This window comes from Brachyhypopomus gauderio, chromosome 7, assembly GCF_052324685.1.
Source record: "Brachyhypopomus gauderio isolate BG-103 chromosome 7, BGAUD_0.2, whole genome shotgun sequence".
Taxonomy (NCBI): Eukaryota; Metazoa; Chordata; class Actinopteri; order Gymnotiformes; family Hypopomidae; genus Brachyhypopomus; species Brachyhypopomus gauderio.
Genome location: NC_135217.1, coordinates 1,506,969 through 1,521,952, shown reverse-complemented (window position 1 = coordinate 1,521,952; position 14,984 = coordinate 1,506,969). Strand labels below are relative to the sequence as shown.

Genomic DNA, 14,984 nt, shown 5'->3' with positions numbered 1-14,984 from the left:
TTGGATCAAATTCCTAGGACTAGTTCTTAAAGAGCTATTTTCAAACAATTGATGAATGTGACAAAAGTATGCATTTTTTAATAGGACTTGTAATTGCAAAGTTGTCAGGTCTACTGCAAGGAATAAAAAGAAACAAGTTGCATGTTCCTAAGTGAAAATTTGGAGGAGTTATGCATGATTTTCACAAATAGCGCCACCTAGTGTCTAAATGTGTCAAAACTGCACAGCATGACACATAGTCCTGGGATATGCACAGTGGTGAGGTTTCATGTTGATTGGCCAATGGTAAGTCTGTCAAATGGCCAATTAATTTAAATAAAAATTAATTGGCTCATGGCGGCCATGTTTTTTGAGTGATGATGTCATCATTGTGTGAGTTGATATCACTTGGGCCCCTGATGATGCCTGTAAAGTTTTGGCTTGATGTGACTAATGGTTTCTGAGAAACAGTTTTTCCCATGTTATAGCGCCCCCTATTGGACAATCTTGGCCAGCTTTGATCTATGACCTTTGAGTCATGTGCCCTAACAACTGTAAAAATTTTATGAAGATCGGTCAAAGGGTTGCTGAGATATAGCTGTTTAAGTAAATTTGGCCACGCCTTGGAGCTATTGATTGACATATCACAATGACACTGTATGCAAATGACACAATTTTTTCCAGGAATATTGATAAAGAGATTCTTGTGAACATTTTGACACCAAGCTTGTGGTGATCGGATGAAAAACCAGGGACTAGTATAAAAAAGTAGGTTTTGCATATTATGCAAATTAGCAAAAAATCTAAGTAGGCGGAGCTTAATGGTTCTTGAGGCTTTTTTGTTTGGCTTGAGCCAAGGAATCCATCAGAAGTGGAATTTTATTTCTAGGACCTATGGTGTGGGAGATATGGACCAAAACGCAAAATGGTGCGCTATAGCGCCACCATCAGGCCAATGTGGGTCTCTGTGCTTTAGCACGGTCTCGCAAAGAGACTACACCATCCTGCCAAGTTTGGTGTCTCTGGGCCTTACGGTCTAGGCTGCAGTATGCGTTTTATGCGGAGAAAAATAATAATAAGAAGAAATATAGCCGCAAGCGGCAATTGGCGGGTTCACACACGAATAGGCCTCTTGGCCTCAATAGGCAGAGGCCCAAACGGTCCTTTAGACCCTAAATGTGAAAAGAAGCTGTTTGAGTGGAAAAAATTCACAAATAAATCAATGTGCAAAAAAAGGTTCAATTGGGGCACTAAAGGCCCAAAAGGATCAAAATAATGTGTATTGGGAAATTGAGTCTGATCACAGAACTAAATCACATGCTGAGATCAGCTTTGTGTGTGTTTGTGTGGTGTTTCATGTGAGCAATAGTTTTCAGTCAGTTCCAGTGTTTGGCCACTAGATGGAGCCCAAGTACTATCATACTGATATGTCATTAATCTCAGTAATGCAATATGACATTTTGGTGAATTAAAAGGTTCATTTCTGGTCAGGCAGTGCACTTTTTGTTATGAGATGTAATTGCAATGTTATAGACCTCATTGATCTGAATCATACAAGCCCCATTACTTGTCTGTATTCTGCATACCAAGATTGCTGCATGAGTTTTTATGATTTCTTAGGTTTTTGGGTACTGTAGCGCCCCCGACAGGCCAATTTGAACCAAACTTGGCCTACCTCACAAGGACCTCAGTGTATAAAAGCCTTTCAAATTGGGAGTTGATCACTTACATGGTTTATGAGTTATAGCAAAAAAGGTCATTTATGGCATGGCCAGAAGGATATAATGGAAAAATTGACCAATCAGAAAAATATAAATGCAACATTTTTTCCATATTTATTTAACTACAGTGTCTACAGATTATGCCTATGCCATTTTTGCCATCATTGGATCAAATTCCTAGGACTAGTTCTTAAAGAGCTATTTTCAAACAATTGATGAATGTGACAAAAGTATGCATTTTTTAATAGGACTTGTAATTGCAAAGTTGTCAGGTCTACTGCAAGGAATAAAAAGAAACAAGTTGCATGTTCCTAAGTGAAAATTTGGAGGAGTTATGCATGATTTTCACAAATAGCGCCACCTAGTGTCTAAATGTGTCAAAACTGCACAGCATGACACATAGTCCTGGGATATGCACAGTGGTGAGGTTTCATGTTGATTGGCCAATGGTAAGTCTGTCAAATGGCCAATTAATTTAAATAAAAATTAATTGGCTCATGGCGGCCATGTTTTTTGAGTGATGATGTCATCATTGTGTGAGTTGATATCACTTGGGCCCCTGATGATGCCTGTAAAGTTTTGGCTTGATGTGACTAATGGTTTCTGAGAAACAGTTTTTCCCATGTTATAGCGCCCCCTATTGGACAATCTTGGCCAGCTTTGATCTATGACCTTTGAGTCATGTGCCCTAACAACTGTAAAAATTTTATGAAGATCGGTCAAAGGGTTGCTGAGATATAGCTGTTTAAGTAAATTTGGCCACGCCTTGGAGCTATTGATTGACATATCACAATGACACTGTATGCAAATGACACAATTTTTTCCAGGAATATTGATAAAGAGATTCTTGTGAACATTTTGACACCAAGCTTGTGGTGATCGGATGAAAAACCAGGGACTAGTATAAAAAAGTAGGTTTTGCATATTATGCAAATTAGCAAAAAATCTAAGTAGGCGGAGCTTAATGGTTCTTGAGGCTTTTTTGTTTGGCTTGAGCCAAGGAATCCATCAGAAGTGGAATTTTATTTCTAGGACCTATGGTGTGGGAGATATGGACCAAAACGCAAAATGGTGCGCTATAGCGCCACCATCAGGCCAATGTGGGTCTCTGTGCTTTAGCACGGTCTCGCAAAGAGACTACACCATCCTGCCAAGTTTGGTGTCTCTGGGCCTTACGGTCTAGGCTGCAGTATGCGTTTTATGCGGAGAAAAATAATAATAAGAAGAAAAAAGAAAAATCCGAGCAATTACAATAGGTTTCCCACACTATGTGTGTGAACCCTAAATATAGCCGCAAGCGGCGATTGGCGGGTTCACACAAAAAAAGGCACAAAAGCCCAAAGGGTCTTTTAGACCAACAAGTGATATGAAGCTACTTCAGTCCAAAAAATGGACAGATAAAGTAATTTGCAAAAAATTATTCAACTGGGGCAATAAAGGCCCAAAAGATCAAAACAAAATGTAATGGCAAAATGATTCAGATCATAGAAGTTAATCAGTGCTGTGATTAGCTTTGTATTTGTGTGTTTGTGTGTTTTTTCATGTATGCAGTAAGGGCTTCTTGAGGCTTTTTTGGTTGGCTTGAGCAAAGGAATACAGCTGAAGTAGAATTTTGTTTCTAGGCCATACAGTGTGGAAGATATTAGCAAAATGATTCAGACCATACAACTAAATCAAATGCTGAGATTAGGTTAAAAGCACTGACACACTGACACACATTGTGTGTCAGCACTAAAAGCACTGACACACAATGTGTCAGAAGTTGTGAACATAGCAGCAGGAGAGCTCTTGTTAATGCCCCACATGTAAACCCCACTATTTAACCCTTTTCATTTAGCTGACAAAATCTGTCACATGTGAATCTCAAACAAACCAAAGAGTGATGGCTTACTATACAATAAAATAACACAAATATTCTTATCTTTGCCTGTTCATGATGTTCTCATCCCTACTCTGACATGTTCTCACTGTTGTGCCCATAGTAGGGAGGCCACTAGGAATGTGTATCTAACAAGACTTTGATGATAAGTAAAGCATGCAGTTATATAGAGGTTGTGTGTGAAATGTGAATTACATATCTCTGTCCTCTCTTATGTCATTTCAGGATGTATAGAGGGCATGAGTTGAGAGTGTGGATGGAAAAATGAAGCTAAATATCAGTTAGTGTGTTGGAAATGGCAAGAGAAATGTATATATGAAGCATATAGGAAGTCCTGTGTGAGGGTGTGTGGAAAAAAAGAAGCTAAATATCTGTATATTAGTCACTGGGTAATTGGTAGTAATGGCTAGAATTAGTGTGTATGTGAAACCTATAGGCCAGAGAGGCCTTTGTTTTTGTGAGTGCATGTGAAGGAGAGAGAGGGGGAGGGAGAGCCCAAGGGTTGTAAAGTGTTAGAAGCATGGGGGAGTGGAGGAGGGGGGCAGCGTGTGTGAGAATGGCAAACGTGCGTGTCTTATTCAACTGAGGCAATAAAGGCCCAAAAGATCAAAACAAAATGTATTGGCAAAATGATTCAGATCATAGAAGTTAATCAAATGCTGTGATTAGCTTTGTATGTGTGTGTGTGTTTTTTCATGTATGCAGTAAGGGCTTCTTGAGGCTTTTTTGGTTGGCTTGAGCAAAGGAATACAGCTGAAGTACAATTTTGTTTCTAGGCCATACAGTGTGGAAGATATTAGCAAAATGATTCAGACAATACAACTAAATCAAATGCTGAGATTAGGTTAAAAGTACTGACACACTGACCCAGGGGCCTAGTCAAATAAATATACCTTTGGCTGAATTTGACTGATGTTGTGAACATAGCAGCAGGAGAGCTCTGGTTAATGCCCCACATGTAAACACCACTCTTTAACCCTTTTCATTTAGCTGACAAAATATGTCACATGTGATTCTCAAACAAACCAGAGTGATGGGTTACTATACAATAAAATAACACAAATATTCTTATCTTTGCCTGTTCATGATGTTCTCATCCCTACTCTGACATGTTCTCACTGTTGTGCCCATAGTAGGGAGGCCACTAGGAATGTGTATCTAACAAGACTTTGATGATAAGTAAAGCATGCAGTTATATAGAGGTTGTGTGTGAAATGTGAATTACATATCTCTGTCCTCTCTTATGTCATTTCAGGATGTATAGAGGGCATGAGTTGAGAGTGTGGATGGAAAAATGAAGCTAAATATCAGTTAGTGTGTTGGAAATGGCAAGAGAAATGTATATATGAAGCATATAGGAAGTCCTGTGTGAGGGTGTGTGGAAAAAAAGAAGCTAAATATCTGTATATTAGTCACTGGGTAATTGGTAGTAATGGCTAGAATTAGTGTGTATGTAAAACCTATAGGCCAGAGAGGCCTTTGTTTTTGTGAGTGCATGTGAAGGAGAGAGAGGGGGAGGGAGAGCCCAAGGGTTGTAAAGTGTTAGAAGCATGGGGGAGTGGAGGAGGGGGGCAGCGTGTGTGAGAACGTGCGTGTCTTAGCAGCTGTCTATGCCTCCCTGCACTGGTCAGTATGGAAAATGAAAATATTCACTGTAGAGCTGTTTGTAGACGGATTTGGCTCAAACTTGGCACACAGCACCACAATGGTCATGTGAATGTGGATGTCAATTTTCCTAACAATCAGACATACTATGGCGTAGTTATTGAACTGTGAATTTGATGTGTTATGATGGTAGCATTGTGATGCATATGAAAAATATTAATTTGTGAAAACCTTAGGATTTTCTCGCTAATCTTAGCATTTCAGAGTCTGCTGAGTATTACAAGGTGTGATTTAAAGGTGATGGAGTTAAAATGCTAGGACTAGTATGAAAATGACAAGTTATATATATTTGATAATAGTGAAAAAGTGGTACATTTTTGCAAAGCACATGTAATTAGAAAGTTGCTAGGAATTCTGCATACAATCATATGAGTGCAAGCATTTCTTGATAAGTGAAAATATGTAGGAGAAATTCTGGATTTTCTAGTATAGCGCCACCTAGTGGTGCAATTCCCTTCTAACATGAGTATGTCTTAGAGGGTGTGTACATGAACATACCATGTCAGTTTCATGTGCATGTACCTATGGTAAGTCTGCCAAATGGCCAATTAATTAAAATTAAAATTAATTGGCTCATGGCGGCCATGTTTTTTGAGTGATGAGGTCATCATTGTGTGCCTTGATACCACTTGGGCCCCTGATGATGCCTGTAAAGTCTTGGCTTGATGTGACTAATGGTTTCTGAGAAACAGTTTTTCCCATGTTATAGCGCCCCCTATTGGACAATCGTGGCCAGCTTTGACCTGTGACCTCTGAGTCATGTGCCCTAACAACTGATAAATTTTCATGAAGATTGGTCAAAGCATTGCTGAGATATAGCTGCTGAAGTCAATTTGGCCACGCCTCAGAGCTATTGATTGACATGTGACAACCAGACTGTATACCAATGTCACCGTTTTGTTGATGTTCCTTGATAATGAGATTCTTGTGAATATTTTGACACCAAGATTGTGGTGATCAGATGAAAAACCAGGGACTAGTATAAAAAAGTAGGTTTTGCATATTATGCAAATTAGCAAAAAATCTAAGTAGGCGGAGCTTAATGGTTCTTGAGGCTTTTTTGTTTGTCTGGAGCCAAGGAATGCACCTGAAGTGGAATTTTGTTTCTACGACCTACGGGGTGGGAGATATGGACCAAAACGCAAAATGCTGCGCTATAGCGCCACCATCAGGCCAATTTGGGTGTCTGTACTTAAGCACGGTCCCGCAAACAGACTACACCAGTCTGCCAAGTTTGGTCTTCCTGGGCCTTACGGTTTAGGCTGCAGTATGCGTTTTATGCGGAGAAAAATAATAATAATAAGAAAGAAGAAAAATCCGAGCAATTACAATAGGTTTCCCACACTATGTGTGTGAACCCTAAAAAGAAAAATCCGAGCAATTACAATAGGTTTCCCACACTATGTGTGTGAACCCTAATTAATCAGAACAAATACAATAGGGTTCCAGCACCGCTGGTGCTTGGACCCCTAATAATAATAATAATAATAAAAATCGGAACAAAAACAATAGGGTTCCAGCACCGGTGGTGCTTGGACCCCTAATAATAGTAATAATACATAAATACATACAACTCAAAGTGCTTTACAGAATGAATAAAACAAAAAAGAAAACAAACAATAAAATAAGATAAAATAATACAATGACAAATAAGTATTAGAATATAATGTGTGTGTAGGCTCGTCCCTCCTACTGCAGACAGTGTAGTACAAAGGGGTATTCCAGAAAGCAGGTTTAACAAACTCTAAACTTAACCCTGAACTCTGAGTTGTCTTACCCCGATCTGACATACTCAAGTTTTTGGTTCCAAAACTGCTGATCGGAGTTAAACTAATCCGGGTCGCTCAACTCTCAGTAGGTTGACCCAGACAGAAGGCATTCTTAATGGAACACCGATAAATAAGATTTATCATGGACTTAAATGCGAAAATCAGCCGAGCATCGTATTTCACACCACTGTCGCTTATGTAGTATTAATGACTGCGTATGCAGAATATTTAAATATTATTAAGCGTAAATGCGTAAATTAAGTTAATGCGTGAGTGAAAATGATATTTTTATATTTAGCAGAAGGGCGCAATTATATTATTATACTCTCCACATTTATAATACTGTACTGAGTTTTTAAAACATGTTTAAATTGAACACTTACTAATTCTAGGTCTAATCCGAGTGGTGTGAAACGTACATCAGATAAAAATTAAGTATAAGAATATAGTACTGTCACGTAGGGCTGCGCTCCTCTCTCTTAGCTGTCACTCCGGTGTCCCTGTTCCTCATGTCTGTGTTGTTCCCTACTCATTGATCCCGCCTTGTTGTCTGTCTCCATGGTTTCCCATCGTCTGCCATGCCCATGTCATCATTGTCTTCACCTGTGTCTTGTTAGTTCCCTGTACTTATAGTCCCTGTGTTTCCCTAGCCCTTGGTCGGTTATTTGTTCTATTGTGGATTCATGTGCCTTGTGACTTCTGCTCCCGGTATTTCTTGTCTCTGTTGTTTTATTCTCTGTTCTATGTTGCCCTGCCTTGTTTTGTTATCGTTCTGTTGCATTATGCCTTTGTATCTGTCAAACCTGGATGGCTCGCCTGTTATGACTACGATTATGGAATTCCCTTAAACACCACAGAACAAAGGAGAGAAGAGTAAAAACAAGTTTTTAAGGTGGGATTAAATGATACAGCATTACAGAAAACATGAAAGCCAACACACTAACTTGAATGACAGAATAACTTCTGTGTGTGGGCAAAATAATCACTGATATGATGGTCCATATTATATTTAGACTCCATACTTGATTTTGTAAATATATATTTTAGGGGTGGGCATAGATTAATTTTTTTAATCTAGATTAATCTCACTGAAATTTTGAAATTAATCTAGATTAATCTATATTAAAATGGCTCATATGCGTGCTATCCAAGTAATGACTAAAAGTCTTTGAGATAGGGTTTCTTAATACAGAGGGTGCATTAGACCAGGGGCTCATCTCCTGTTTCCAAAATGCATCAATGACTGCTTGAGAAAGCTGTTCTACTTTGATACTTGAAGAAAAAAAACATGCTCAATAAAATGTAGGCTACTCGTGTTCAACGGTTTATTCAGTTAAACATGAATTTGTAAGCCTACATACTGTACATTAAAAGGGGTTGATAACATGTTTATTCAGCTAAACATGATATTTGAAATGTAAGCCAACATTTAGTACATTTAAACTCACGGACGTAATTTGGGGGGGGGGGGGGGGGGGGGGACTTTTTCAAAAGCCGGTTTTGGTCCTCTGCAGTTTTAACGGTTAAAAAGAAATATTTAAATAGCGACGAATAGCGCTAGGACCATACAGAAAACGACCGCTCCGAGCTCCGCTCCATTAACACTTTACGTTCCTAAAAATGAATTTTCCATGAAGCAAACCTGGCGACTTCGTGTCTGCATCCATGTAAACACACGTACGATTTGTAATTCACAGGTTTGAAAACTCGTTCTCGCCCCTACTGTGCAATTTGGTTAGGAATACACCCGAGCTAAACTATCAAGTTGAAAGTCATCATAGTTTGCTTACCCATTTTGAACCAGTTCCCAACCCAACTTTAAGAATAGATTAACGGCGATAATTTTTATATCGCCCGATAAGAGTATCAAATTAACAAACACCGTTAACGGCCCACCACTAATATATTTTCTTAACGTGATCTTTTTTCAACATTAGAATCACTTAAGCTCAGTATACTGTCACGCCCACCCAGTCATGCCCACTTGATTGTGTTTTAATGAGGATTTCCTCTAATGATTAACTTTTCACTAACTGCTGTACTTTTCTATTACCATAATTCACAATTACAAGTACACACATTATGGACCTCATTGTTTATAACTATTATACTAGTATCAGCTCAGTATCAGCTGAGGAACCTTCTCCAGTTCAATGGTAGAAAGACAGATGAAGAGATTAATGAAAGAAACAAAAATAAAACCAAACACACAAGTACAGGAACCAGAACAAAAGAAGACAGTCGTCATGGAAACTAAACAGACTTAATTAAGACTAAACATCACATACCGTAATTACCCCCAGGTGGGATGGCAAATGAGACACAATACACCCACCTGAGGGAGGCGTGGCAAAAGCAAATACAAGAACAAAAGTGACAGCACAACATAAACCAAACACCATGTGCTCTTTTACTGCAGCACACAGACACAACGGGCAGGGGGGCGGAGCCTTGACAATGACCTAATTAATATTTAAATGAGAGATCAGGGCTCCATTATGCCAACAGATATACAGATTATAAATCAGGTCAATATCTATGAAGAACACCTGAACAAAGAGTTTGGTGGGATTCATTGGTACAGTTAGCACACTAGTTTTTCACTTTTTTAATAAACATTTCTGAATCTCCCAGACCAGAGTAAGGCCATGTCACACTGACTAATACAGACCTCAGTAAATTATGAAATGTTGAAACTTTGAAGAATATTTATACAAACCATGTTATAGCAGTAATATTATCATGGTACCATGTATAACACCATATGAGACTGTTATATACTTCTGTAATTGTTCTGTGTAAGGCAGCAGTTGACACACGACCTCATGAATGAAACCCTCACTGTTATTCATTTTTACAGATGAGAATGGTGACAGGACTGACAAGAGGTGAGTATAATATTAGCAGGACTGTAGGTGCTTTGTGGTGTTCTGTGATATTATGTGATGTTCTGTGTTGTTCTGTAGTGTCCTGTGATGTTCTGTGATTCTCTGCATGAATAACCCTTTTCTTCTGTAGATTAAATATATGTGGTCACACTGTGTGTCCAGAGTATAGTACAGCTGAGCATCATGTCCATAGTGTAGTGAACACAACACACTGTGATCCTGGGAGAACATTTATCATACTGTCACCTGGTTTGTAAACAGTCACACACAGTTTTCATCCAGGTTGACACTGTGATGCTAAGAATCCAAGTTTCTTCACAGATATACCTGATTATCTCTAATCACAGACACAGAATGCAGATCACATGTAATGTAATTGCATGTAATTTGTGTAAAAGTCATTTTCTTTAATATAATATTTAAATAACATGAGTTTGATGTAGAGAGTCATTTGGATACTGGTCCATGAAGGACATGATTTTATGATTATTATAAAATAGCTAAAAATCATGTACAGTAGAACCCCGGAACTTGATGCTAATTAGTTCCGGAAGGAGCGTCTAGAAGTAATGCAGTCAAGTTCTGAATCAATTTTCCCCATAGGAAATAACTGAAAGTGGATGAATCTGTTCTCAACCATCAAGTTGAATTCCAATGCTAAGTCTGTCACACTAATGACTTTTTTATACTTCTCTATGATCTCCCATTTCAACTATATTGTTGTTCTTATCGTTTTCTTCTTCTGCTTTTCTGCTATTGGGACCCATGTTTTTTTGTCTAAAACAGTACAAAAAACAACAAAAGCACCGCCTTAAAATAGTTTAAAACCCATTGAACAACAACTAACGCCAACTAGCGGCATGTGACCGAAGCATGAACTGTATTTTGTTTACAGAAGTGACATGAGTCGGGTCAGCTTCCGAAGTTTTGTTCGAGCTCGGAGACAAAATTTTCTTGAAGTTTTGTGTCGAATTCCGAATATGTCGAGTACTGAGGTGGTCGTGTCCCGGTGTTCTACTGTACGTTATTCAACCTGAACTTTTCCCTCATTATGTACTTAGTTTCTTACTTTTTTTCTTGCTCAGGATCCTGTCGTATTAATAAAGTTGTCATCTGTCAGGTAAGCCCTGTGCCAGTGGGGGAGGGGGGGGGTGTGTGTGAGTGATCTAGTGTGTGTGAGAGAGTGTGTGTGGTAACAGTGATGGTGAGGAGGGGGGGAGGTGTGAGTGATCTTGTGCGTGTGTGTGGTTATGGTGATGGTGGGGGATGTGTGAGTGATCTAGTGTGTGGTGATGGTGGGGGATGTGTGAGTGATCTAGTGTGTGTGTGTGGTTATGGTGATGGTGGGGGATGTGTGAGTGATCTAGTGTGTGTGTGTGGTTATGGTGATGGTGGGGGATGTGTGAGTGATCTAGTGTGTGTGTGTGGTTATGGTGATGGTGGGGGATGTGTGAGTGATCTAGTGTGTGTGTGTGGTTATGGTGATTGTGGGGGATGTGTGAGTGATCTAGTGTGTGTGTGTGGTTATGGTGATGGTGGGGGATGTGTGAGTGATCTTGTGCGTGTGTGTGGTTATGGTGATGGTGGAGGATGTGTGAGTGATCTTGTGCGTGTGTGGTTATGGTGATGGTGGGGGATGTGTGAGTGATCTTGTGCGTGTGTGTGGTTATGGTGATGGTGGGGGATGTGTGAGTGATCTTGTGCGTGTGTGTGGTTATGGTGATGGTGGGGGATGTGTGAGTGATCTAGTGTGTGTGTGTGGTTATGGTGATGGTGGGGGATGTGTGAGTGATCTAGTGTGTGTGTGTGGTTATGGTGATGGTGGGGGATGTGTGAGTGATCTAGTGTGTGTGTGTGGTTATGGTGATTGTGGGGGATGTGTGAGTGATCTAGTGTGTGTGTGTGGTTATGGTGATGGTGGGGGATGTGTGAGTGATCTTGTGCGTGTGTGGTTATGGTGATGGTGGGGGATGTGTGAGTGATCTTGTGCGTGTGTGTGGTTATGGTGATGGTGGGGGATGTGTGAGTGATCTTGTGCGTGTGTGGTTATGGTGATGGTGGGGGATGTGTGAGTGATCTTGTGCGTGTGTGTGGTTATGGTGATGGTGGGGGATGTGTGAGTGATCTTGTGCGTGTGTGGTTATGGTGATGGTGGGGGATGTGTGAGTGATCTTGTGCGTGTGTGTGGTTATGGTGATGGTGGGGGATGTGTGAGTGATCTTGTGCGTGTGTGGTTATGGTGATGGTGGGGGATGTGTGAGTGATCTTGTGCGTGTGTGTGGTTATGGTGATGGTGGGGGATGTGTGAGTGATCTTGTGCGTGTGTGGTTATGGTGATGGTGGGGGATGTGTGAGTGATCTTGTGCGTGTGTGGTTATGGTGATGGTGGGGGATGTGTGAGTGATCTTGTGCGTGTGTGTGGTTATGGTGATGGTGGGGGATGTGTGAGTGATCTTGTGCGTGTGTGGTTATGGTGATGGTGGGGGATGTGTGAGTGATCTTGTGCGTGTGTGGTTATGGTGATGGTGGGGGATGTGTGAGTGATCTAGAAGAGTTTCTTTATTCTCCATAATAAGAAACACGAGCGTAAGAGAAAGGAGAGGAAGATGAAGGTGTAAGTGATGCAGTGATCACACACACAAACACACAAACACACACACTGATTAATGAATGGGATTGGGAATGAGGGAGAAATTGGAAAATTGCGTGGAAACCTGTTGCCTTAAATTACTTACGTTTTTGCACAAAGAGAAACTAAAGAAGTTAAGTTGTATTAGCATAGTGGAATGGACAAATCAAGTTTTAATTAGTGGTCTTTTATACATTTCCGGCGCCGCGCGAGTGGCAGCCAGTTACAGCAGCTCCTGCTCACCGTGAGCTTTTTCTCTCTTTTTTTCATCTTCTTGTACCACTAGTTAAGTTAAATTACTCTTACACTGTTCGCGCACCATGTACATTATACTGGGGAAGTTTGCGCTTTTGTTTTTTTTTTTCCAGACACAGTGGAGTCTGGAATAGTCTCAACACTACTTCAGGTCACAAGAAGTCTGACTCACAGTGGAGTCTGGAATAGTCTCAACACTACTTCAGGTCACAAGAAGTCTGACTCACAGTGGAGTCTGGAATAGTCTCAACACTACTTCAGGTCACAAGAAGGCTGACTCACAGGCAGTGGGGGACCAGAAGTGGGTGAATGATCTCAATCCCTTCTTCAATAGGTTTGCTCATTCTCCTGCTCCCCTCACTACACAAACACCGCTGCTGGATTCTCCCTGTCTGGCACTACCAGCACACTGCCCCCCCTCCACTCCCACACCCACCCTGCCCTCCCCACTCCCACACCCACCCTGCCCTCCCCCCACTCCCACACCCACCCTGCCCTCCCCCCACTCCCACACCCACCCTGCACTCTCACCACTCCCCACACCACCCGTCCCCTCCCCCCACACCCACCCTGCCCTCCCCCCACTCCCACACCCACCCTGCCCTCCCCCCACTCCCACACCCACCCTGCTCCCCCCCCCACTCCCACACCCACCCTGCCCTCCCCCCCACTCCCACACCCACCCTGCCCTCCCCCCACTCCCACAACCACCCTGCTCTCCCCCCACTCCCACACCCACCCTGCCCCCCCCACTCCCACACCCACCCTGCCCCCCCCACTCCCACACCCACCCTGCTCTCTCCAAACTCTCAGCCACCTCCTGCTGACACAGACTCAGCACTCAGTACCCCCACTCCAGTCTGACACTGACAACATCCCAGGTGAGATGTGCACTGAAGAAGATACAGGTCAGGAACGCTGCAGGTCCAGATGGCATCAGCTCAAGGCTCCTGAAGACCTGTGCAGATGAGCTGTGCGGTGTGACCCGGTACATTTTTAATCTCAGCCTGAGGTTAGGGAGAGTCCCACAGCTGTGGAAAACATCCTGCGTGGTACTGGTGCCAAAGACCCCACACCCCAAAGACCTCAACAGCTACAAGCCAGTAGCACTAACATCTCACGTGATGGAGACCCTGGAGAGACTACTCCTTGTCCACCTCCGCCCACTTCATCAATGGACCCACTCCAGTTTGCCTATCAACATGGCATAGGGGTGGAGGATGCCATCATTCACCTGCTAAACAGATCTCTGTCCCACCTGGAGACCACTGGGAGCACTGTGAGAATCATGTTCTTTGATTTCTCCAGTGCTTTCAATACCGCCCAACCCATGCTCCTGAAGGACAAGCTGGAGCGCACTGGGCTGGACCGCCACTTCACCACATGGATTCTGGACTACCTCACTAACCTCAAGTTTCAAGTTTATTTGTCATTTGCACATCATATCGGGACATAACATGCATTGAAATTCTTTGGATGAGGCTCAGATAATAATAGTTCTACAGCAGGGCAGCATCATGTATAGTGGCAAAAACAATACAAATTGCATTTAGCAACAACGAATACATAAGAGAATATATACAAAACATGCACACAAATATATATATATATATATATATATATATATATATATATATATATATATATATATATATATATATATATATATTTCTCCACTTCATCCCCGTTGATACTAAGGGGAGAGTGACCGCCCTCCTGCTGTAGTCAACAATCATCTCCTTCGTTTTGCTGATGTTTAGACAGAGATTATTGTTGTGGCACCACTGTGACAGAGCGCTTACCTCGTCTCTATAGGCAGTTTCATCTCCATCTGTGATGAGGCCTAGGATGGTAGTGTCATCAGCAAATTTGAAGATGAGGTTGGAGGCGTGTTTAGCTACACAGTCATGAGTGTACAGGGAGTACAGGAGGGGGCTGAGTACGCATCCCTGGGGGGCCCCCGTGCTCAGGGTCAGCGTGGATGAAATACTGTCACCCACTCTCACCACCTGCGGTCTGCTCGTCAGGAAGTCCATTATCCAGTTGCAGAGATGAGAGTTCAAACCCAAATCTTTGAGCTTCAGGATGAGTTTGGCTGGGATGATTGTGTTGAATGCCACATATGTGTTCTTTCTGTCCAAGTGTGTGAGAGCAGTGTGTACTGTTAATGCAATGGGGTCGTCTGTAGATCTATTGGAA

The 14,984-nt window shown here is 41.7% G+C and overlaps 1 protein-coding gene and 1 long non-coding RNA gene across 2 annotated transcripts in view; one reads left to right on the top strand and one right to left on the bottom strand.

Moving 5' to 3' along the window:
- The window catches only part of LOC143518449 (uncharacterized), a 153,623-nt gene that overhangs the window by 124,457 nt on the left and 14,182 nt on the right, over positions 1-14,984 (bottom strand). The gene's annotated exons all lie outside the window — the stretch shown is intronic.
- LOC143518398 (uncharacterized) overlaps positions 1-14,984 on the top strand; it is an 80,827-nt gene that overhangs the window by 53,052 nt on the left and 12,791 nt on the right. The window contains exons 4-5 of the mRNA XM_077010863.1: positions 9,874-9,901; positions 10,987-11,021. Coding sequence (XP_076866978.1) covers positions 9,874-9,901; positions 10,987-11,021 — 63 coding nt within the window. The remainder of the gene's footprint in view (positions 1-9,873; positions 9,902-10,986; positions 11,022-14,984) is intronic.